Raw genomic sequence first — 24,540 nt, forward strand, 5'->3', positions numbered from 1 at the left:
TCTCTCCGCCAGTACCTGTCTCTCTCTATCTCTCCGCCAGTACCTGTCTCTCTCTCTCTCTCTCTCCGCCAGTACCTGTCTCTCTCTGTCTCTCTCTCTCCGCCAGTACCTGTCTCTCTCTGTCTCTCTCTCTCTCCGCCAGTACCTGTCTCTCTCTGTCTCTCTCTCTCCGCCAGTACCTGTCTCTCTCTGTCTCTCTCTCTCCGCCAGTACCTGTCTCTCTCTGTCTCTCTCTCTCCGCCAGTACCTGTCTCTCTGTCTCTCTCTCCGCCAGTACCTGTCTCTCTCTATCTCTCCGCCAGTACCTGTCTCTCTCTATCTCTCTATCTCTCCGCCAGTACCTGTCTCTCTCTCGTCTCTCTCTCCGCCAGTACCTGTCTCTCTCTCCGCCAGTACCTGTCTCTCTCTCCGCCAGTACCTGTCTCTCTCTACTTCTCTCTCGCCAGTACCTGTCTCTCTCTCCGCCAGTACCTGTCTCTCTCTCCGCCAGTACCTGTCTCTCTCTCCGCCAGTACCTGTCTCTCTCTCCGCCAGTACCTGTCTCTCTCTCCGCCAGTACCTGTCTCTCTCTCCGCCAGTACCTGTCTCTCTCTCCGCCAGTACCTGTCTCTCTCTCCGCCAGTACCTGTCTCTCTCTCCGCCAGTACCTGTCTTCTCTCTCTCTCCGCCAGTACCTGTCTCTCTCTTCTCTCCGCCAGTACCTGTCTCTCTCTCCGCCAGTACCTGTCTCTCTCTCCGCCAGTACCTGTCTCTCTCTCCGCCAGTACCTGTCTCTCTCTCCGCCATTCAGTACCTGTCTCTCTCTCCGCCAGTACCTGTCTCTCTCTGTCTCTCTCTTCTGCCCAGTACCTGTCTCTCTCTATCTCTCTGCCAGTACCTGTCTCTCTCTATCTCTCCGCCAGTACCTGTCTCTCTCTATCTCTCCGCCAGTACCTGTCTCTCTCTCTCTCGCCATCTCTCCGTCAGTACCTGTCTCTCTCTCTCCGCCAGTACCTGTCTCTCTCTCTCTCTCTCTCCGCCAGTACCTGTCTCTCTCTCTATCTCTCCGCCAGTACCTGTCTCTCTCTCTCTCTATCTCTCCGCCAGTACCTGTCTCTCTATCTCTCCGCCAGTACCTGTCTCTCTCTCTCTCTATCTCTCCGCCAGTACCTGTCTCTCTCTCTCTATCTCTCCGCCAGTACCTGTCTCTCTCTCTCTCTATCTCTCCGCCAGTACCTGTCTCTCTCTCTCTCTCCGCCAGTACCTGTCTCTCTCTCTCTCTCTCTCTCTCTATCTCTCCGCCAGTACCTGTCTCTCTCTATCTCTCCGCCAGTACCTGTCTCTCTCTCTATCTCTCCGCCAGTACTTGTCTCTCTCTCTCTCTATCTCTCCGCCAGTACCTGTCTCTCTCTCTCTCTCTATCTCTCCGCCAGTACCTGTCTCTTTCTGTCTCTCTGCATCTTTCTCTGGCTCCTCCATTGCTGCACTTCCGGCTCAACCTGAACTTCCGCTGTTCTCCACCAATCAGAAGCGGCGCTGACGTGTCCCAACCGGCACAAAGTTCAGCACCTTAAAAGGGCAACGTGGTTGGTGCGTGTGGACCCCACAGCTAGGCAGGGGCCTCAGTCTGCAGTGTTGGTTTGGGGATACCTTCGGGGACATTCTCAAAAAACCTTCCTGTGTCACATCTCCCCCACCAACCCCGCAGAAAAATAGCAGGACACAGGATATTCTACTGTGAAATGTATCACCGCATTCCTGTTATTGACAGAATCATGGAATGGTTATGCAAGGAGATCATTCATCCTACTGTCTAAATTCTGGCTCTCTGAAGGAACAATCCATCACATGCCACTCCCCTGCCTTCTCTCTGTAACCTCTGTTCCTTGAATGTCTCAAATTAACCTAACACACCATACTCTCAGGCAGTACCCCTGGCCTGTATTGCAAAAGAATTTGAGTACAGGAGTCAAGATGTCTTGCTGCAACTGTAAGAAGAGGTGAGACTACTAGAATCCCTACAGTGCAGAAAGAAGCCATTCGGCCCATCGAGCCTGCACCAACAACAATCCCACCCAGGCCCTATCCCTTAACCCCATTTATTTACCCTGCTAATCCCCCTGACACTAACGGTCAATTTAGTGTGGGCAGTCCACCTAACCCACATATCTTTGGACTGTGGGAGGAAACCCATGCAGACACAGGGAGAACGTGCAAACTCCACACAGACAATCACCCAAGGCCAGAATTAAACCCGGGTCCCTGGCGTTATGATGCTGCAGTGCCACTGGAGTATTGCGCACAGCCTTGATTTCTAAAGGGAGTTCAATGAAGGTTCACCAGATTGATTCCTGGAATAGCAGCATTGTTCTATGAGAAGAACAAAGACCAGTACAGCACAGGAACAGGCCCTGCGGCCCCCCCAAGCCTGCGCCGATCATGATGCCTGTCTAAACTAAAACCGTATGCACTTATGGAGTCTGTATCCTTCCATTCCCATCCTATTCATGTATTCGTCTAGTTGCCCCTTAAATGCCGCTATCGTAACCGCTCCCACCACCTCCCCGGGCAGCGCGTTCCAGACATTCACCACCCTCTGTTGCCTCGCACATCTCCTCTAAACTTTTCCCCACGCACCCTAAACCTATGTCCCCAAGTACTTGACTTTTCTACCCTAGGAAAGAGCATCTGACTATCCACTCTGTGCATGTCACTCAATCTTGTAAACCTCGATCAGGTCACCCCTCAATCTCCGTCATTCCAGTGAGAACAAACTGTGTTTATCCAACCTCTCCTAGTTAATACCCTCCAGACCAGGCAACATCCCGGTAAACACCTCTTCTGTATCCTCTCCAAAGCATCCATATCCTTCTGATAGTGTGGTGACCAGAATTGTACACAATATTCTAAATGAGGCCTAACAAAGGTTCCGTACAGCTGCAGCATGACCTGCCAATTTTTATACTCAATGTCCTGACCGATGAAGGCAAGCATGCCGTATGCTTTCTTGGCTACCTTATCCACCTGCGTTGCCACTTTCAGTGATCAGTGGACATGTACGCCCAGATCTCTCTGCCTGTCAATACTCCTAAGGGTCCTAGCATTTACTCTATAATTCCTACATGCACTGGACCTTCCAAAATGCATTATCTCACACATGTCTGGATTAAACGCCATCTGCCATTTCTCTGCCCAAGTCTCCAATCAGACTATATCTTTCTGTATCCTCTGACGATCCTCCTCACTATCCGCAACTCCATCAATTTTTGTGTCGTTGCAAATTTACTAATCAGACCAGCTATATTTTCCTCCAGATCATTTATATATACTATGAACAACAAAGGTCCCAGAACTGATCTATGATTTCTATGATTTCTAACTGATCCCTGTGGAACATCGCTAGTCACAGCCTTCCATTCAGAAAAGCACCCCTCTACTGCTACCCTCTGTCTTCTATGACCAAGTAAGAAGTTTAACAACACCAGGTTAAAGTCCAACAGGTTTATTTGGTAGCAAAAGCCACACAAGCTTTCGAGGCTCTGAGCCCCTTCTTCAGAGGCTCAGAGCCTCGAAAGCTTGTGTGGCTTTTGCTACCAAATAAACCTGTTGGACTTTAACCTGGTGTTGTTAAACTTCTTACTGTGTTTACCCCAGTCCAACGCCGGCATCTCCACTTCTATGACCAAGTCAGTTCTGTATCCACCTTGCCAGCTCTCCTCTGATTCTGTGTGACTTCACCTTTCGTACCAGTCTATCATGAGATACCTTGTAAAGGCTTTACTGAAGTCCATGGATACAACATCCACTGCCTTTCCCTCATCTATCATCTTCACTTCCTCGAAAAACTCGATCAAGTTAGTGAGGCACGACTTCCCTTTCACAAAACCATGCTCTTGCTCTATGCATACCTATAAAATGTCTTAGGATTTTCCTTAATCCTGCTTGCCAAGGACTTTTCAAAACCCCTTTTAGCCCTCCAACTCCTTCCTTGTGTTCCTTTCTATGTTCTTTATATTCTTCAAGGGCTTCATCTGTCCTAAGCTTTTTTGATCTTATAAATGCTTCCTTTTTGTTTTTGACAAGGCCCATAATATCCCTCATTATCCAGGGTTCCCGATACTTGCCACACTTATCCTTCACCCTCACAGGTACATGCCGGGTCCTGAATTCCAATCAACTGACATTTAAAAGACTCCCACGTCGGATATTGATTTGCTCTCAAATAGCCTCCCCCAATCTACACTCTCCAGATCCTGCCTAATGTTGTTGTTAGTCTTCCCCCAATTTAACACCTTTGCCCAAGGATCACTCTTGTCCTTATCCACAAGCTCCTTAAAACTTACGGAATTATGATCAGTGTTCCCGAAATGCTCTCCTACTGAAACTTCGATCACCTGGCCTGGCTCATTCCCAATACCAGGTCTAATATGGCTCCTTCCTGAGTTGGGCTATTCACATACTGTTTCAAGAAACCCTCCTGGATGCTCCTTAGAAATTCTGCCCCATCCAAGCCCCTAGCAGTGAGTGAGTCCCAGTCAATATAGGGAAATGAGGAGACATTGAAGAAACTGGTCTGTATTGTCCAGATTTCGAAGAATGAGGGGATCTAATTGAAACCTACAAACCTCATGCAGGACTCGACAGGGTGAATGCAAGAAGGATGGTCTCCCTGGATGGGAGTTTGAGGACCAGGGGACAGTCTCAGAATAAGAGATAGCGCAGGTTGGACCGAGATGAGGAGGAATTTCTTCATTCAGATGGTAAATCTTTAGAATTCTTTACCTTTGAGGCACTCACTTAATCTACCCTTCTTAGTTTATTCCCATTTATTGTGTGTTCCATATCACTGTTTGACCTCCATAAATGCATCTCACTTCTGTGTCTTAAAATCCATCAGCCATTTTAACATCCACTCCACCAGCCCATCAATATCATTTTGGAGATTATAGCTATCCTCTACCCTGTCCACAACTCAGCCAAGCTTGGTGTTGTCTGCAAATTCCCCCACATTCACATCCAAATTGTTAATATATAACACAAACAGCAAGGGTCCCAACATCGAGCCCTGTTGAGCACCAATTGAAACAGCTTTCCATTCAGAAGGACATCCACCGACCATTACACTTTGTCTCCTGTTACAAAGCCAACTTTTTATCCAGTTTGCCACATTCCCCTGTATCTCATGGCCTTTTACTTATTTGACCAATCTGCGATATGGGACCTTGTGAAGCGCCTTGTTAAAATCCATATACACAACACTCACTGCACCACCTTCATCAGCCCTTCTCATCACTTCCTCAAAGAATTCAATCAAATTTGTGAGACAGGATCCTCCTTTAACAAATCCATGCTAACCATCCCCGACTAGTCCATGCCTTTCTACGTGACAGTTAATCCTATCTCTTAGGATTGATTCTACTAATCTGCCCACCACTGATGTAAGACTAACTGGCCTATAATTGTTTGGCATTTCCTACAATTCCTTTTTGAACAATGCAACTATATTTGCATTTCTCCAGTCCTCCGGTACCTCCCCTGTATCTAGTGAGGATTGGAAAACCATCCTCAGAGCATCTGCTACCTCTCTTCCCTGACCTCCTTCAGCAGCCTCAGAAACAATCCAGCTGGCCCTGGCAACTTATCAACTTTCAAGGATTCCAACCCTATAAGTACTTCCTCTCTATGACTATCCCATTTAAATCTCACACTGTTCCTCCTGGACTATGATATCTGCATAATCCGTTTCCTTTGTAAACACTAGACAAAATATTCATTTTAAACCCTTCCCACAGCCTCTACATCCACACACAAGTTCCCTTCTTCATCTCTGATAGGTCCTACTTGTTCCTTAACTAACCTTTTACCATTAATATATTGGTAAAACATCTTTACATTTTCTTTAACTTGCTAATCTTTTTCATGCCCTATCTTTGATTTATTCCCTTTTATACTTTGTCCCTGCACTTCCTATATTCATCTAGGCTGTCTGCAATGAGTAGCTCTTTGTGCCTGTCGTACACATTCTTTTTCTGTTTGATCTTCCCCTTATTCCTCTATACAGCCAGGAGAGTCTAGATTTGGCAGTACCACTCTTAGTTTTGACAAAGCTTTGACAAAGGGTCGTCTGGACTTGAAACATCAGCTCTTTTCTCTCCTTTCAGATGCTGCCAGACCTGCTGAGATTTTCCAGCATTTTCTCTTTTGGTTTCAGATTCCAGCATCCGCAGTAATTTGCTTTTATCCATTCTTATTTTTGTCTACTTTATACATTTAGAATCTCGCTTTTTAGTGCTTCCCACTGGTTTTCCACTGATGTATCCTTTAGCAGTGCTGTCCAGTCCACCTCAGCCAAGTCCCTTCTTATTCCTGCAAAATTTGCCTTCCCCTAGTTCAAAACTTTTGCTCCTGCTTTATCTACGTCCTTTTCTATGGTAATGCTACATCTAACTGAATTGGGATCACTATCCTCGATATGACCACCAACTATCACTTCACCCATTTGACCTTGAAGAGTGGTATCACTTCACCCATTCTCCAAGACTAGGTCTAAAATGGAGAACTCCACTATGAAACCTACTCTAGTACGTAAAACATAAATTAACCACAGCTCTATTTCCGGTCTTTCAGCCAATTTTGTATCCATGTTGCGACTGTGCTTTTAATTCCACGATCTATAACTTTGCTCACAAGCTTGTTGTGCGGCACTGTATCAAATGCCTTATGAAAGTCCATGTACATCACATCGACAGCTTTACCCTCATCAATTCTCTCTGTTACTTCTTCAAAAAACTCAAACTCAAGCAAGTTAACGAAACATGATTTTCCCTAAGAAATCCTTGCTGCTTTCCTTCATAAAGCCATATTTATCCATGCGACTATTAATTTTGTCCTGATTATTTCTAGAAGCCACTCCACAGCCAAGGTTAAGCTGACCGGCCTGCAGTTGCTCGGTTTATCTTTACACCCTTTGTTAAACTAAGGTATAACATTTGCGACTTCCCAATCCTCCAGGACCACCCCCACATCCGGAGTTACCAGAAAGAGTTACTAACAGAAGCCAAGTTCATATCCCTGCCAGGATGAGAATTCTTGATTTCAACGATTTTCAACTTCTTTATAAAGTGGGATCGAAGAATTTTACTCTGGTTTTAAAACAGCACAAGGTGGATAATACAATCCTCAGTATCTGTAACAGTCACACGTCAAGGCCCAAGGGAAATAATACAGGCTAATAAAGGTCAGGCCCCATAAAGCAGTCTCTGCGGCTGAATAGTGCACAAGGCTATACCACCCTGATAAAATGGGCATCCAGCCACGTTGCTTTCCTGTCAGCTATCCTGTAAAGTAGCTGCCTGCTCTTCAAGGCATTTCATTGTTTTAACCATTTTGTGTTTGCTAACTACAGGTATTCATACCTTGATAAAGTAACACTCCATAGTCAAACCCTCCACCATGTCGTTGGTTTCACTAACCCTTAATCATGCTGTTAATCTTTCTCAAACCCTCAGTACTTGCTAATCTCCAACTGTCAATATCCTCTTACGCTCATTCCCACTGTGTAAACCTGTTTCTAACTAAAATCAGAGAGAGTGAGGAGGGTGGAGTGAGGATATTAACACAGTAAATGAGGAGCAGTGGGGACATTCATGTATTGTCAGTTTAGTTTAAACACTGCTGAATCATACTCATTAACCTGTGTTCACTACTGTTCTCACTGTATTCTGAGGTCAATGCGATGCACCACCATTTGTACCCCTTCAACCTGTCTCCCCAGCAGCAGTGACTCTCCCCTCTCAAAAGCTGTCCTCTCCCCAGTTCGATGTTATTCTTCATCTCATCCAACAGCATAACAAGCTGTGTCAAAGAACAAACAAAGAACAATACAGCACAGGAACAGGCCCTTCGGCCCTCCAAGCCCACGCCGCTCCCTGGTCCAAACTAGACCATTCTTTTGTATCCCTCCATTCCCACTCCGTTCATATGGCTGTCTAGATAAGTCTTAAACGTTCCCAGTGTGTCCGCCTCCACCACCTTGCCTGGCAACGCATTCCAGGCCCCCACCACCCTCTGTATAAAATATGTCCTTCTGATATCTGTGTTAAACCTCCCCCCCCTTCACCTTGAACCTATGACCCCTCGTGAACGTCACCACCGACCTGGGGAAAAGCTTCCCACCATTCACCCTATCTATACCTTTCATAATTTTATACACCTCTATTAAGTCTCCCCTCATCCTCCGTCTTTCCAGGGAGAACAACCCCAGTTTACCCAATCTCTCCTCATAACTAAGCCCCTCCATACCAGGCAACATCCTGGTAAACCTCCTCTGTACTCTCTCCAAAGTCTCCACGTCCTTCTGGTAGTGTGGCGACCAGAACTGGACGCAGTATTCCAAATGCGGCCGAACCAACGTTCTATACATCTGCAACATCAGACCCCAACTTTTATACTCTATGCCCCGTCCTATAAAGGCAAGCATGCCATATGCCTTCTTCATCACCTTCTCCACCTGTGACGTCACCTTCAAGGATCTGTGGACTTGCACACCCAGGTCCCTCTGCGTATCTACACCCTTTATGGTTCTGCCATTTATCGTATAGCTCCTCCCTACATTATTTCTACCAAAATGCATCACTTCGCATTGATCAGGATTGAACTCCATCTGCCATTTCTTTGCCCAAATTTCCAGCCTATCTATATCCTTCTGTAGCTTCTGACAATGCTCCTCACTATCTGCAAGTCCTGCCAATTTTGTGTCGTCCGCAAACTTACTGATCACCCCAGTTACACCTTCTTCCAGATCATTTATATAAATCACAAACAGCAGAGGTCCCAATACAGAGCCCTGCGGAACACCACTAGACACAGGCCTCCAGCCGGAAAAAGACCCTTCTACTACCACCCTCTGTCTTCTGTGACCAAGCCAGTTCTCCACCCATCTAGCCACCTCCCCCTTTATCCCATGAGATCCAACCTTTTTCACCAGCCTACCATGAGGGACTTTGTCAAATGCTTTACTAAAGTCCATATAGACGACATCCACGGCCCTTCCCTCGTCAACCATTCTAGTCACTTCTTCAAAAAACTCCACCAGGTTAGTGAGGCATGACCTCCCTCTCACAAAACCATGCTGACTATCGTTAATGAGTTTATTCCTTTCTAAATGCGCATACATCCTATCTCTAAGAATCTTCTCCAAAAACTTCCCCACCACGTACGTCAAGCTCACCGACCTATAATTACCCGGGTTATCCTTCCTACCCTTCTTAAATAACGGGACCACATTAGCTATCCTCCAATCCTCTGGGACCTCACCTGCGTCCAGTGACGAGACAAAGATTTGCGTCAGAGGCCCAGCGATTTCATCTCTCGTCTCCCTGAGCAGCCTTGGATAGATTCCATCAGGCCCTGGGGATTTGTCAGTCTTTATATTCTCTAACAAACCTAACACTTCCTCCTTTGTAATGAAGATTTTCTCCAACGGTTCAACACTCCCCTCCGAGACACTCCCAGTCAACACATCCCTCTCCTTTGTGAATACCGACGCAAAGTATTCATTTAGGATCTCCCCTACTTCTTTGGGCTCCAAGCATAATTCCCCACTTTTGTCCCTGAGAGGTCCGATTTTTTCCCTGACAACCCTTTTGTTCCTAACGTATGAATAAAATGCCTTGGGATTCTCCTTAATCCTGTCTGCCAAGAACATTTCGTGACCCCTTTTTGCTCTTCTAATTCCCCGTTTGAGTTCTTTCCTACTTTCTTTGTACTCCTCCAGAGCTCCCTCCGTTTTTAGCTGCCTGGACCTAACATACGCCTCTCTTTTCTTTTTGACCAGTCCCTCAATTTCCCTGGTTATCCACGGTTCTCGAATCCTACCCTTCCTATCCTTTTTTACAGGCACATGCCTGTCCTGTAGCCCTAACAACTGTTCCTTAAAAGACTCCCACATGCCAGATGTGGATTTACCCTCAAACAGCCTCTCCCAATCAAGAGCTGCCAATTTCTGCCTAATCCCACTAAAGTTAGCCTTCCCCCAATCCAACACCTTACCCTTGGGACACCACTCATCCTTTTCCATCACTATCCTAAAGCTAACAGAATTGTGGTCACTATTTGCCACATGTTCCCCTACCGAAACTTTGAAGACCTGACCGGGCTCATTCCCCAGTACGAGGTCCAGTATAGCCCCCTCTCTAGTCGGGCTATCTACATATTGTTCCAAAGAACCCTCCTGTACGCATTTTACAAATTCCTCCCCATTCAGAGTCCCTGCTCTCAGCGATTTCCAGTCTATACCAGGGAAATTGAATTCTCCCACTACAACAACCCTATTTTTCCTGCACCTATCCAGTATCTCCTGACATATCCGTTCTTCCATTTCCCTTGGGCTGTTGGGGGGCCTGTAGTACACCCCCAACATAGTGACTGAGGCCTTCCTGTTCTAAGCTCCACCCAGAGTGACTCGTTACACGACCCCTCTGAATTGTCCTCCCTCTGCACCGCTGTAATATGCTCTCCAACTAATACTGCTACTCCCCCACCTCTTTTGGCCCCTCCTCTGTCTCGCCTAAAACACTTGTACCCCAGAATATTCAGCTGCCAGTCCTGTCCCTCTTTCAACCAAGTCTCTGTCACCGCAACCACATCCAAATCCCTGATGAGCATTAAGGCCCTAAGTTCGTCTGTCTTGCCTGCTACGCTCCTTGCATTGAAGGGCGGCCCGGTAGCACAGTGGTTAGCACTGCTGCTTCACAGCTCCAGGGTCCCAGGTTCGATTCCCGGCTCGGGTCACTGTCTGTGTGGAGTTTGCACATTCTCCTCGTGTCTGCGTGGGTTTCCTCTGGGTGCTCCGGTTTCCTCCCACAGTCCAAAGATGTGCGGGTTAGGTTGATTGGCCATGTTAAAATTGCCCCTTAGTGTCCTGAGATGTGTAGGTTAGAGGGATTAGTGGGTAAAATATGCAGGGATATGGGGGTAGGGCCTGGGTGGGATTGTGGTCGGTGCAGACTCGATGGGCCGAATGGCCTCCTTCTGCGCTGTAGGGTTTCTATGATTTCTATGATTTCTAAGTATAAGCACTCATCCTCCCCCAGAGTGCTCTTCTTCTTTGCCAGCCTTGTCCCAGCCCCAAGCTCGTCCCCAGCCTCTACACTTGTAGACCTAATATTTTGATCCCCACCCCCCTGCCATACTAGTTTAAACCCCCCCGAACTGCACTAGCAAAACTCCCAGACAGGATATTCGTGCCCTTCCAACTTAGTTGTGACCCGTCCTTCTTGTACAGGTGCCATCCTCTCCGGAAAACTTCCCATTGATCTAGGAAAATGAAGCCCTCCCTCCTGGACCAGTCCTTTAGCCAAGCAAGAAGAGTGTCTCTTCCTTTCAGCCCTTAAGGAATGCTGCTCCAGCAATTTGCTGACATCAAAGCCAATCCGAGTCTCTCCACACCCCATTTCTTCTTCTAATCCCATCCCTTGCTGTGTATTCACTGTACTCTCTGACCTGCCCCCTCTGATGCAGGGCGTTCTGTAGTCAGCAAAGGACTCCGTCCTCACCTCAACAAATTTCAGAATCAGCACGTTGCTGAACTCTTCTTCCATCACCTCCATCTCTGTCCTGGGCAGTGTGGTGGTGCAGTGGTTAGCACTGCTGTCTCACAGCGACTGGGATCCAGGTTCAATTCCAGCCTCGTGTCAGTGTGTGTGTGGAGTTTGCACATTCTTCCCGTGTCTGTGGGAGTTTCCTCCGGGTGCTCCGGTTTCCTTCCACAGTCCAAAGATGTGCAGGTTAGGTGGATTGGCTATGCTAAATTGACCTGTGTGCCAGGGGAATTAGCAGGTAAATGAGGGTTACGGAAATAGGGCCTGGGTGTGATTGTGGTCGGTACAGACTTGATGGGCCAAATGGCCTCCTTCTGTACTGTAAGGATTCTATGATTCTGCATTCACTTCTTTGGGCAGTTGTCCTCCCCCCATATTGGATCCTTTCACTCACCTCCAGTGTTTTCCCCCCTCCTGGACGCCTCCCACCTGCTCTTGATGTTTTCATTGAGAATTGTCAGTGCGACATTGGCCTTTCACAGTTTCCTCGCCCCTCTCACCCACTCCGGCCTGTCTCCCTCTGAACTTGCTGTACTCCATTCTCTTAGGTCTCACCATGACCTTGTGATCAAACCTGCTGACAAGGGTGGTGCTGTTGTTATCTAGTGTACTAACCTCTTTCTCACAGAGGCTGACTGCCAACTCAGACACCTCCTTCCATCTCTCCCTGGACTATATCCCCACCAGGACTGTTACTGACCTCATTCCCTCTGGAGATCTTCCTTCCACAGCCTCCAAACTCATAGTCCCCCAACCCTGCACTACCCACTTCTACCTTCCTCCCAAAATCCACAAACAGGACGGCCCTGGTAGACCCATTATATCAGCCTGTTCCTGCCCCACAGAACTCATTTCTTCCTATCGACTCCATTCTCTCTCCCCTTGTTCACTCTCTTCCCACCTACATTTGTGATTCCACTGCTGCTCTACGTCACACCAACAATTTCCAGTTCCCTAGCCCTAACCACCTCCCCTTCACTCTGGATGTCCAATCCCTCTGCACCTCCATCCCTGACCGGGAGGGTCTGAGGGCTCTCTGCTTCTTACTCAAACAGAGACCCGAATAATGCGCGCCCACCACCACTCTCCTCCGTCTGGCTAAATAATCACTAAATAATTTCTGTCACTAAATAACTGCTCCTCTAACTTGTCTCTCTACCTGCTAATAAAAGGTGTTGCCATGGGTACCTGCATGGACCCGTTACCCTGTATTTTTGTGGGTTATGTGGAACACTCCTTGTTCCAGTCCTACTCAGGCCCCCCGCCTACAACTCTTTTTCTGTTACATCGATGACTGTATCGGGGCCGCTTCATGCTCACATCTGGAACTGGAAAAATGGATCCATTTTGCTTACAATCCCACCCCTATCTCACCTTCACATGGTCCATCTCCGAAACATCCCTTCCCTTCCTTGACCTGTCTCCATTTCCGATGATATACTGACCACCAACATTCATTACAAACCCAACAGCTCTCAGTTACCTCGATTACAGCTCCTTACACCTAACTCCCTATAAGGACTCCATCCCGTTCTCCCAGTTTCTCCACCTCCATCATATCTGTTCCACTGATGTCACCTTCGAAAATGGTGTGTCTGACTTGTCTACTTTTCTCCTTCACCGAGGTTTCCCTCTCACTGCGGTTAACAGGGCACTCACCCGGGTTCAACCCATGTCCTGGACCTGTGCCCTCACCCCTTCACCTCCCTCCCAGAAACATGATGGGGTCCCCTTTATCCTCACTTTTCACCCCGTCAGCCTCCGCCAACTCCAGCATGATGCCATCAAACACATCATTTCTGCCACCCCAACCATCAGCATTCCGCAGAAACCTCTCCCTCTGAGACACCTTGGTCCACTCACTATCAACCCCCAACTCCCCATCCCCTTCTCATGACATCTTTTCTTGCAATCTATCATGAACACTATCTGTAACTATCATGTCACACTATCTGTAACCCCCACGACTTGCCTGGGCTTGCAAAATCTCACTAACTGTCCTGGCTGGAGAAAGTACACATCACTCACATTGTCTGTACCTTTAAGACTTGATTACCTGTAAAGACTCGCATTCCAACCATTATTTTGTAAATTGAGTTTGTGTCTTTATATGCCCTGTTTGTGAACAGAACTCCCACTCACCTGATGAAGGGGCAGCGCTCCGAAAGCTTGTGGCTTTTGCTACCAAATAAACCTGTTGGACTTTAACCTGGTGTTGTGAGACTTCTTACTGTCTTTACCCTGGCACCAGGGAAGCAGCATATCATGCAGGATTCATGATGTCAGTGACAGAAATGACTGCCTGTTCCCCCTAATTATGCAATCTCCTGTAACAGCTCCATTTCTGCTTCTTGCTGTTTCCCATGCACTCCATACTCATTGATACCATGGTCTGGACTGCACTCCAAGTTCCAATGCAGAGTAGCGGTTTGAGTGGCACACTCTGAAAACTCACGTACTTTCTGCCTTTTGTTGCTCTACTGCATGGCCACCTATCCTTGTCTTCTATTGCCTGTGGGCTGACCACTGACCCAGGAAAAACACAGCCTCCCCAATGCTGCAGTGACTCCCATTGCCGAGCTCAGATTTGCAGTTAGACACTTTGAATTTGAATTTATTTATTAGTGTCAGAAGTAGGCTTACATTAACACTGCGATGAAGTTAGTGAAAATCCCCTAGTCGCCACACTCCGGCACCTGTTCAGGTACACCGAGGGAGAATTTAGCAATGCACCTACCCAGCACGTCTTTTGGAGTATGGGAGGAAACCGGAGCAGCCGGAGGAAACCCACGCAGACACGGGGAGAACGTGCACTCTTCACAGTGACCCAAGCCAGTAATTGAACCCAGGTCCCTGGCGCTGTGAGGCAGCAGTGCTAACCACTGTGCTGCCCATACACTTCCTACAAAGGTGGCTCTCCCAGGACATAAAAAGTTTACACGTTGCACATAATAATTTTCAAAGCCAGATGTGCTTTTGGAATCTAGTTACACATTTAAACTAATCATAATTCCTGTCTCTCGACCTGCTGTTATTAATTCTGTAGAAAGGTCATATGGATTTGAAATGTTAACTGTTCCTCTCTCCACAGATGCTGCCAGACCTGAATTTTTCCAGCATTCTCTGTTATACTTACCCAGTTTTCTTCAAGCCCCTATTTTAAATGAATATATCTAGCTTAGAGAGGTAGAACAATACTCACCAAATAATCACTTACCCACTTTCTTCTGATGTCGCTTTTGTTTTGCTTTTTGTAGTCTTCACTACTGCAACCATTTTCCTTTGTACGAGATATGACTCCAGCCAATATGGAGCTTGCCTCCATTTCCACTGACTTCAATTTCACTCGGGCTCCTTGATGTCACACTCAGTCAAATACTGCCTTGATATCAATGGCAGCTGTTCATCTCACCTCTGGAATACAGCTTTTTCCCCCGTGTTTGGACCTAGGCTATAAATAGGTCAGGAGCCAGGTAATCCTGGTGGAACCCAAACTGGTGGGCAGGTTATTGTTGAGTAAATGTCACTTGATGGCATCATCTTCCATTGCATTGATGTTTGAGAGTAGACTAATGGGGTAATTGGCCAGGATAGATTTGCCCTGCTTTCTGAGGACAGGAAATGTCTGGGGAATTTTTAATTATTTAAAATCTTGCTAACTTTTCCAGTTTTAGCAAAAGATCAACATAAAACATTAACTCTCTTGTCTCAACTGCTGGTGTTGTGAAGTTAGTGTTTGTAAAATTATAACAAAAATAGTAAAAATGCTAAGAGTTATAAAATTGCATTGTCTGTTAAAAAAAGGTAGTTTTTTTTTGCTTATGCTTGGAGTTAAAAGAGATGGAGGTACAAATGCAAGTTCACAGAGACCCAAAGTGAAACATTGTATTGAGACGCTAGGCAGTAGCGTTGCCACGACAACAGGTGGTTTTGAAGTTTGTCCAATTTAAAATAGGCATTTGAATAGCAGCAGCCTATCGGATTTGAAATTGATGTTTTGATAACCTGTAAACCAATCCTATTGTGGGGGTTTTGGTATGTCATAGGGGATATAAAGGCCACAGCTCCCAGCCCAAGACTGCCTGCCAGCAACTGCCACAGATAGCAACTGTCTGCCAGTGTAACAGCCACATTTATGTCTCAAAAGAAAGCCTCATTTCAATCGTAAAGGTACCAACAGAACATGGAAGTAGTCAGCAAAGCCGACAGAAGACTCTGGAAAATGACAAACCTGATAGAATTTTTAGTCACACTCAAAATGCAATTTTTTTTGGTTAATAATTGTAATTATCTAAACAGCATTAGATTAGAATAATGTTTTATTTGGTTTGTTAATAGTTTAGTTAACCTATTCACTGTTAAATAAAATGTTACTTGTTTTTTAAGAGTCTCAGGTAGTTATTTTGATTTGACCACTAAAAGCTGTTGAAGTGCAGATAACCCCCCTTCTCACACTCACTAAGAGATTACGAAGGGAGGTACTTCTCTGAGTAGTTGAGTGTTAGTGTTCAGAGAGGAGATCAGCCTACCCCTCGTAACACTGGTTATTTCCAGCATTTTATATTATTTTGATTTAAGAATAGAAAAAGATGAGGGGGTCATTTAGCACCTGCAGTCTGCTCCACTATCTTTTGATTTGATTATACATCTATGACTGTGTGGCCAAGTTCCCCTCCAACTCGATTTTTAAGTTTGCTGACGACATCACCGTAGTGGGTCAGATCTCAAACAATGACGAGACAGAGTACAGGAATGAGATAGAGAATCTGGTGAACTGGTGCGGCAACAATAATCTCTCCCTCAATGTCAACAAAACGAAGAAGATTGTCATCGACTTCAGGAAACGTAGAGGAGAACATGCCCTTGTCTATATCAATGAGGACGAAGTAGAAAGGGTTGAGAGCTTCAGGTTTTTAGGTGTCCAAATCACCAACAACCTGTCTTGGTCCCCCCATGCCGACACTATAGTTAAGAAAGCCCACCAACACCTCTACTTTCTCAGAAGACTAAGGAAATTTGGCATGTCAGCTATGATTCTCACCAACTTTTACAGATGCACCGTAGAATGCATTCTTTCTGGTTGTATCACAGCTTGGTATGGCTCCTGCTCTGCCCAAGACCTCAAGAAACTACAAAAGGTCGTGAATGTAGCCCAATCCATCACGCAAACCAGCCTCCCCCCTCCATTGACTCTGTCTACACTTCCCACTGCCTCGGCAAAGCAGCCAGCATAATTAAGGACCAGACATTCTCTCTTCCACCTTCTTCTGTCAGGAAAAAGATACAAAAGTCTGAGGTCACGTACCAACCAACTAAAGAACAGCTTCTTTCCTGCTGTCATCAGACTTTTGAATGGACCGACCTCGCATTAGGTTGATCTTTCTCTACACCCTAGCTATGACTGTAACACTACATTCTGCACTCGCTCGTTTCCTTCTCTATGAACGGTATGCTTTGTATAACGCGCAATAAACAATACTTTTCACTGTATGTTAATGCGCGTGACAACAATAAACCAAATCAATGGCTGTCCCTTTACCCTGAAACTGAGACTCCTCATTCTGAATTTCTCAGTCAGAGGAAAGATGTTCCAAATATCTGTCTTGTAAAATATATTATAGTATTTTATCTTTCAGCAAAATCACTTCATTCTTCTAAGCTCCTGGGGAAATAGCCCCCACCTCTCGATCTCTCCTGCAGCAATCCCTTTATCCCAGGCACCTGTCAGAGGAACTGAACCGAAATCCAGAGTGACATCGCACTACATTTTTAAAAAAATTGTTTATTATCAAAACTCGCTGGCAAGCAAACATTTACAATCTGAACATAATTACGTTGCTAAAGTGAATTTACTGCTCAGTTAGGGTAGAAATGCAACACAAGTCAATATTTACTGCAGTGAGTACTGACCAATGTGGGCAGTGGAGCCTCTGGACCCATTAGCAGCCCGGAACAAGATGCAGAAATTCAAACAGACTCTAGTTGAGACTGGAGTCCGCCTACCAACACACTTAGCACTCCCGCCATTCAATCAAACCGGGAAATCTCCTCTCCAAACGGGGGCCCGTGAAACAGGAACAGTTAACACAAGTTCAGAGGGAAACATTAGTTGCCATTAGTAACAGGATCCTCTTCCATGTCTTCCTCCTCAGCCTCATCAGCGGGACCTGCAAAATAAACCATTCACCCATTGTTCATATTTGTTCAAAGGTTAAATCAAACATTCATTCAATTATTAAAATTACTTTTGATTTGACAAGTTTCTGAAAACAGCTGTAAGATTTGCAGAGTGATTCAGTCACATAGCAGCAAGTAAATTCCACCACGGGAACATAAACCAAAAAGAAGCTGATTTAATGTAACCAGGTTTCTGACTCTGGAAGCAAGCTTGGACCACTTATTCTATTACTCAAATACAGATTTTGCTTTAGTTATTCAGGCAAAACTTGTGCAGTGCCAGTTAGGAAAAGGACACAAGAAATAGGAGCAGGCCTTTTGGCATTGAGCCTGCTTGGCCATTCAGTAAGATCATGGCCAATCTGGTTGAGGCCTCAACTCCTGCCTGTAGCTTCACTCGTTTATAGCTCAAAAAGCTGTCTAACTTAGCACTGAGTATATTCAATGACCAGCCTCCACTATGTCTGGGAAAGAAAATTGCAAATATTAACAACCCGATAAGAAGTTCCTCCTTATCTCGCTCTTAGGTATAGAAACATAGAAAATAGGACATTCAGCCTTTAAAGCCTGCTCCTCCATTCATTATGATCATGGCTGATCATCCAACTCAACAGTCTGTTCCAACCTCCCTCCCCCCCCCCATATCCTTTGATCCTTTTCAGTCCCAAGAACTGTATCTACTTCCTTCCTGAAAACATTCAATGTTTTGGTCTCAACTTTAGTGATTGGTGTACGAGGACACCCAGGTCTTGTTGCATATTCCCTTCTCTCAGTTCATAGCCATTCAGATAATATTCTGCCTTCCGGTTTTTGTTTCCAAAGTGGATGACCTCACATTTGCCCACTTACTCAACTTGTCCAAATCACACTGAAGCATCTCTGCACCCTCCTCACAGCTCACTCTTCAATCCAGCTTTATGTCACCTGCAAATGAGTGATCCTTATTCTAAATCTGTGTCCCCTCGTTCTACATTGCCCAAGGAGAAATATCCTCTCAGCATCTATCCTGTCAAGCTCTACAGAATCTTGTTTAAAAAAGATCATCTCTCATTCTTCTAAACTTCTTCAACCTTTCCTTGTAAGAGAACCTCTTCATTCCAACAACTAAGTGGACCTTCTCTGGACTGACTCCAATGCAACTACTTCTTTAAATGAGGAGATCAATACAATACACAATAGTCTAGTTGTGATCTCATCGATACCCAGTTTTATTCATTCAAAAGGATGTGGGTGCCGTTGGCTGGGCCGGCGTTTATTGTCCGTTCCTAATTGCCCTCTAACTGAGTGACTTGCTAAGTCAATTCTGAGTCAACCACATTATACTCCACACTCCTTGCAATAAAGGCCAACATTCCATTTGCCTTCCTAATTACTTGCTGACCTGTATGCTGACTTCTTGTGATTGATGTACAAGGACACCCAGATCCCTCTGTACCACAGCATTCTGCAGTCTCTATCCATTTAAATAATATTCTGCTTATCCATTATTCCTGCCAAAGTGAACAACTTCACAATTTCCCAATTATATTCAATCTGTCAAATTTTTGCCACTCGCTTAACCTTTGCAGACTCTATTACATCCCTCTCACAACTTGCCTTTAATTTTTTTTAACCATTTTTCCTTACTCTGTCCCACTAGCTGCTGCAACTTGTATGATGTGTCCCTTTCTAACACACTGGTTATCATAATTCACATTGCTACGCTGCACTATTGTTCGTCCTTTCACTATCTTTCTAACTTTCTCCACACCCAAACCCATCAACTATTTAACTTAAAAGCTCTGTTATATTACAAGGACAGTGGTTCCAATGAATTTCAAATGAAGGCCAGCCTAATGGAACAGCTCCCTCTTTTCCCAGTACTCGTGCCCCATGAAACAAAACCCATTTGTCCCACACCAAACTTTGAACCATACATTCAACTCTGATCTCATTCACTCTGTGCTAATTTGCTTGTGACTCAGACAGTGAACACAGTAAGGAGTCTAACAACACCAGGTTAAAGTCCAACAGGTTTATTTGGTAGCAAAAGCCACTAGCTTTCAGAGCGCTGCTCCTTCGTCTGACGAAAAGCTAGTGGCGTTTGCTACCAAATAAACCTGTTGGACTTTGACCTGGTGTTGTTAGACTCCTTACTGTGTTTACCCCAGTCCAACGCCAGCATTTCCACATCATGACTCAGACAGTAATCCCGAGATTATTGCCTTTGTTGATCTGCTTTGTAATTTAGCCACTAGCTGCTTATACTCCCTAAGCAGAATCTCTTTCTTAGTCCTACCTTAGCAAAAAGGAACCATTGGTGGCTCACTCAGGAAGTTAGGTATAGTATTAGATTAAAAAAAGACTTAATGTTGCAAAAAACAGTAGCAAGTCTGAGGATTGGGATGTTTTAGAAACCAGCATGTCGGAAATACTAAAAAACAGACTGCAAAAATCTTTGTAAGTATACAAAGGAAAAGAGCAGATAAAGAAAACATTGGTCCCTTAGCAGCAGAGACAGGAGGAATGCGGGAATGACAGAAACAATGAACAAAGACGGTGTGTCTGTCCTCACAACAGGAGATACAAGTTCGATACCAGAAACATACAATAACTGCGGGCTAAAATGAGTGAGGAAATCAGTGAAATTAATAACAGCAGAGATAAAGTATTGAAGAAATTTAATCTGACAAATCCCCAGGACCAAATAGTCCACAGAGATAGTGGATGCAATGGCTATGGTTTTCTAGAATTCCTTAGACTCAGAAACAGTTATGTCAGATTGGAAATTGGAAAATGTTATACCACTTTTCAAAAGGAAAGAAAACAGTGAACTAGAGACCAGTTTGCCCAACATCAACTGTTGGGAAAATGCTGAAATCTATTAAGGGAGTCTCAAAAAAAAACATGTTTAAAGCATAATATAACTAAAGCAAGTTAATATGGTTTCACTGAAGGGAAATCCTGTTTGACAAATTTATTAAGGTTTTTTGATGACATAACTCGCAAGGTAGATAAAGGGGAACCAACAGAATTTAGAAGGCTGAGGGGGGATCTTATAGAGACCTAGAAGATAATGAAGGGGCTGGATAGGGTAGAGGTGGAGAGATTCTTTCCACTTAGAAAGGAAGCTAGAACTAGAGGGCACGGGCTCAAAATAAAGGGGGGTCAGTTTAGGACAGAGTTGAGGAGGAACTTCTTCTCTCAGAGGGTAGTGAATCTCTGGAATTCTCTGCCCACTGAAGTGGTGGAGGCTACCTCGTTGAATATGTTTAAATCACGGATAGATGGATTCCTGATCGGTAAGGGAATTAGGGGTTATGGGGATCAGGCGGGTAAGTGGAACTGATCCACTTCAGATCAGCCATGATCTTATTGAATGGCGGGGCAGGCTCGAGGGGCTAGATGGCCTACTCCTGCTCCTATTTCTTATGTTCTTATGTAACAGATGTAAAATACCTGGTTTCCAAAATGGCATTCAAAATGGTGCCTCATAAAAGATTACTAGGAAAATAAAAGCTCATGGAGTTGGGGGTAATATTGGATCGAAGATTGGTTAACGCATAGAAAACAGTGGGTATAAACAGGGCTTTTCCAATTTGGTAGTGAATAACGGAGTGCTGAAAGAATCGGTGCTTGGGCCTCAGCTATTTACAATCTACATTAATGACGTAGATGAAAAAAGAGAGAATAATGTAGCTAGGTTTGTTGATGATACTAAACTCAATGGAAAGGTAAGCTGTGAGGAAGAAGACACAGAGGCTGCAAAGAGACATAGGGGCAACAAGATGGTAGAAGGAGTATAATATCAGGGAGTGAGAAGTTTGGTCACAAAAATAAAAATGCAGAATATATTTTGAAAGGTGGAACTTGCAAATGTCTATGTTCAGAGAGACTTGGGTGTGCTTGTACAAGGAATGCAGAAAGTTAGCATGCAAGTACAGCCAGGAAGGAAAATTGAATGTTGGCCTTTATTGCAACAGAACAGGACAAGAATACCATTTGCAGTCTTGGTCTCCACATTTATGAAAGAGGCAGTACAGCAAAGATTCACTAGATTGGTCCCTGGGAGGTTGAGTAAATTGGGCTTGTATTCTCTGGAGTTTAGAGAATGACAGACGATCTCGTTGAAACTTATCAAATTCTGAAGGGGTTTGATAGGGTGGACGTTGAGACATTGTTTCCATTGGTCAGGGAATCTAAAGACAGATACCCAGCCTCAGCATAAGGTGCCAATCATTTAAGAGTGAAATGAGGAGAAATCTTTACTCAAATGGTTGTAATTTTTGGAATTCTCGACCCCAGAGTTATGGATATTCCAGTGGTGAATACATTCAAGAATGAGACAGATACATTTTTGATCTGAGGATTTTAAGGGAAATGGGAGCAGGCGGGAAAAAGAGTTAAAGCCCCGAACCAGCCGTTATTGTACTGAATGATGGAGAAGGCTTAATGGGCCATGTGGTCGACTTCTGCTCATATATTTTATGTTCTAAAGATTTAAAAGAGGCTGGAAGAATTACCAGGCTTTGGTAAGAGGAAGGAACCTCTGAGGTACACTTCACCATGAAAATTAGTTCAGGAATTGTACTTGCCTGGATCAGTGCAACTCCAACAACATTGAAAAAGTTTTACACCATCCAGGACAAAACAGCTCACTTGACTGGTACTCCACCCATAAACATGCCTTCTTTCACCAGCGATGCAGAGTGGCAGCAGTGTGTACCATCTTTCACTGTCCAGGTTAAAATCCTGGAACTCCCTCTGCCCCCAAGCTGTACTGTGGGTGTATCTATACTTCAAGGAGATAGCACCTCACCACCTTTTCAAGGATAATTAGGGATGGGTGATAAATGCCAGCCTAGCCAGAGACACCCACACCCTGTGAATGAATTTTAAAAAAATATAACCCAACTAGAAAAGGAAAAAAGAGTAAGCCATCAGGAGCTGAGAATAACTTTGAGCTGGGTCTTGGAGACTGAAGTATCAACTCAAGGAACACAGTAATGTGTAACTGTGGAGGGAGATTACAGTCATTTCAAAAACGTTTCTGTACTATAGAGTACAAGTTGTCCATTGAAATTGTGCTTTGCCAATGTTGCTTTAAGCTTGTTAAAATTTGAAATTGTCTCTCATGATCTTTCCAGTTGGTTGCTGGAAATTCAAATGACTAAAAGGTGTTAGTCTCTTCAGTGTCTGTAACACTACATGCGTTTCATGTTGTATTTTGAAGCTATGTTCAGTGTTCCCAAGTCCAGGTCAGTGATATATTATCAAAAAGAATGGCGGTCCGAATGCCAACTACTGAGTGACACCACTGCATACTCCCCTCAAACAACTGTACACCACTCCTCTGTTTTCTATCAATTTTGTACCCATGCTGTCACTGTCCCTTTACTCCCATGGATTTGTACTTAATCAAGTGTTTTTTACACAATATCAACCCTCTGTCCATATCAAATCTAAGTTACTTCAAAGAATTAAAATCAAGTTTGCCAAATAAGATTTGGGTTGAACAAATTTATGTTGACTTTTGTTTCCTAATCCTTATTTTGCCCAAATGCCAATTAGAATTCCTACAGTGTGGAAGGAGACCATTCGGCCCATCGAGTCTGCACCGACAACAATCCCACGCAGGCCCTATCTCCATAACCCCACGTATTTACCCTGCTAATCCCTCTAACTCCCTTCGGTGGTATATACTTTGATTTTAAGTATCTCCTGCATGTTTAACCTATCCAATTTCTTTACTGCCTTCTCCTTTACTGTGCCATTTGTATCCATCTTCACTAAAGAAAAGTACGCTTCCAAGTACACATCTGCCATTAGCAAGTAACAGAAGGAAACCTAAAGGGTTTTCATATACATATATTAGTCAAGGGCAGGTTGGGGTCAATTAGGGACTGAAAGTATTAGACACAAGGTCTTGTTTTGATCCTTTATAAATTTCTGAAAAGTTTGCAGACTTCCTTTTACATTACCTGCTATCTATTCTCATGCGCTGCCTTTGTCTCTTAATCCCATTTTGCAGTTTTCTCCATTACCTTTTGAACTCAGCTTGGTTCGCTGTATCTGCCGTTTATCTCGCTCCTTTCTTGGTTTCATTTTATTACTATATCTTTAGTTATCGAGGAAGCTCTAATTTTCCCCTCTATGGGAACATGTCTGCTCTCTACCTGAACCATCTCCTCTTAATTGTTCACCTACTGCTTTAGTTGCCAGTGTCAGATTCCAATCCACTGAGCTATGTCCCCTTTCAGAAGCTGTAATTAGCACTCCTCCAGGTGAGTGGCTGCACATCTGATTTTTCACTGTTATTTTCTATAACTAATCAAGGTAGTTTGAGCAGTTTCCCAAATGCTCTTCCACTGCAACGTGTCACTTGCTTCACTTCATTTCTAGAACTAGATTCAGCACTGCTACTTTCCTCATTGGGCAGAGTAACATGCTGATTGTGAAAGTTCTGATACACATTTCAGAAATTTTTCCTCCTCTTCACCTTTATATTGTTACTCAGTTTATTAGATTAATTGAAGTCCATTATCACAGTTCTGCAGTTACTGCATCTTTGGCAATTTGCCTATAAATATGCTCCCCTATCTCCTTCCCATTATTTGATGACCTGCAATCCACACAACCAATAAAGTCTAATCAAGTCTTATTCATTAACATCTAGGGGTTTGTACCGAAACTGGGAAGCTGTCTCCTGACGAGTAAAGCAACAACCCGATTTACTCATGGAATTATAGCCAATGTGTCTAATACCACAATCACCATCTCTGGCTATGTCCTTTCCCACCAGCAG

At 44.6% G+C, this 24,540-nt stretch overlaps 2 protein-coding genes across 2 annotated transcripts in view; both read right to left on the reverse strand.

Moving 5' to 3' along the window:
• The window catches only part of selenos (selenoprotein S), an 18,493-nt gene extending 16,995 nt beyond the window's left edge, over positions 1-1,498 (reverse strand). Inside the window, exon 1 of the mRNA XM_078241599.1 lies at positions 1,416-1,498. Coding sequence (XP_078097725.1) covers positions 1,416-1,458 — 43 coding nt within the window. The 5' untranslated portion in view covers positions 1,459-1,498. The remainder of the gene's footprint in view (positions 1-1,415) is intronic.
• A 15,843-nt stretch (positions 1,499-17,341) lies between these two features.
• Positions 17,342-24,540, reverse strand: part of snrpa1 (small nuclear ribonucleoprotein polypeptide A') — a 59,951-nt gene continuing 52,752 nt past the window's right edge. Inside the window, exon 9 of the mRNA XM_078241598.1 lies at positions 17,342-17,746. Within this exon, the coding sequence (XP_078097724.1) occupies positions 17,685-17,746 (62 nt within the window). The 3' untranslated portion in view covers positions 17,342-17,684. The remainder of the gene's footprint in view (positions 17,747-24,540) is intronic.

This window comes from Mustelus asterias, chromosome 24, assembly GCF_964213995.1.
Source record: "Mustelus asterias chromosome 24, sMusAst1.hap1.1, whole genome shotgun sequence".
Classification (NCBI taxonomy): Eukaryota; Metazoa; Chordata; class Chondrichthyes; order Carcharhiniformes; family Triakidae; genus Mustelus; species Mustelus asterias.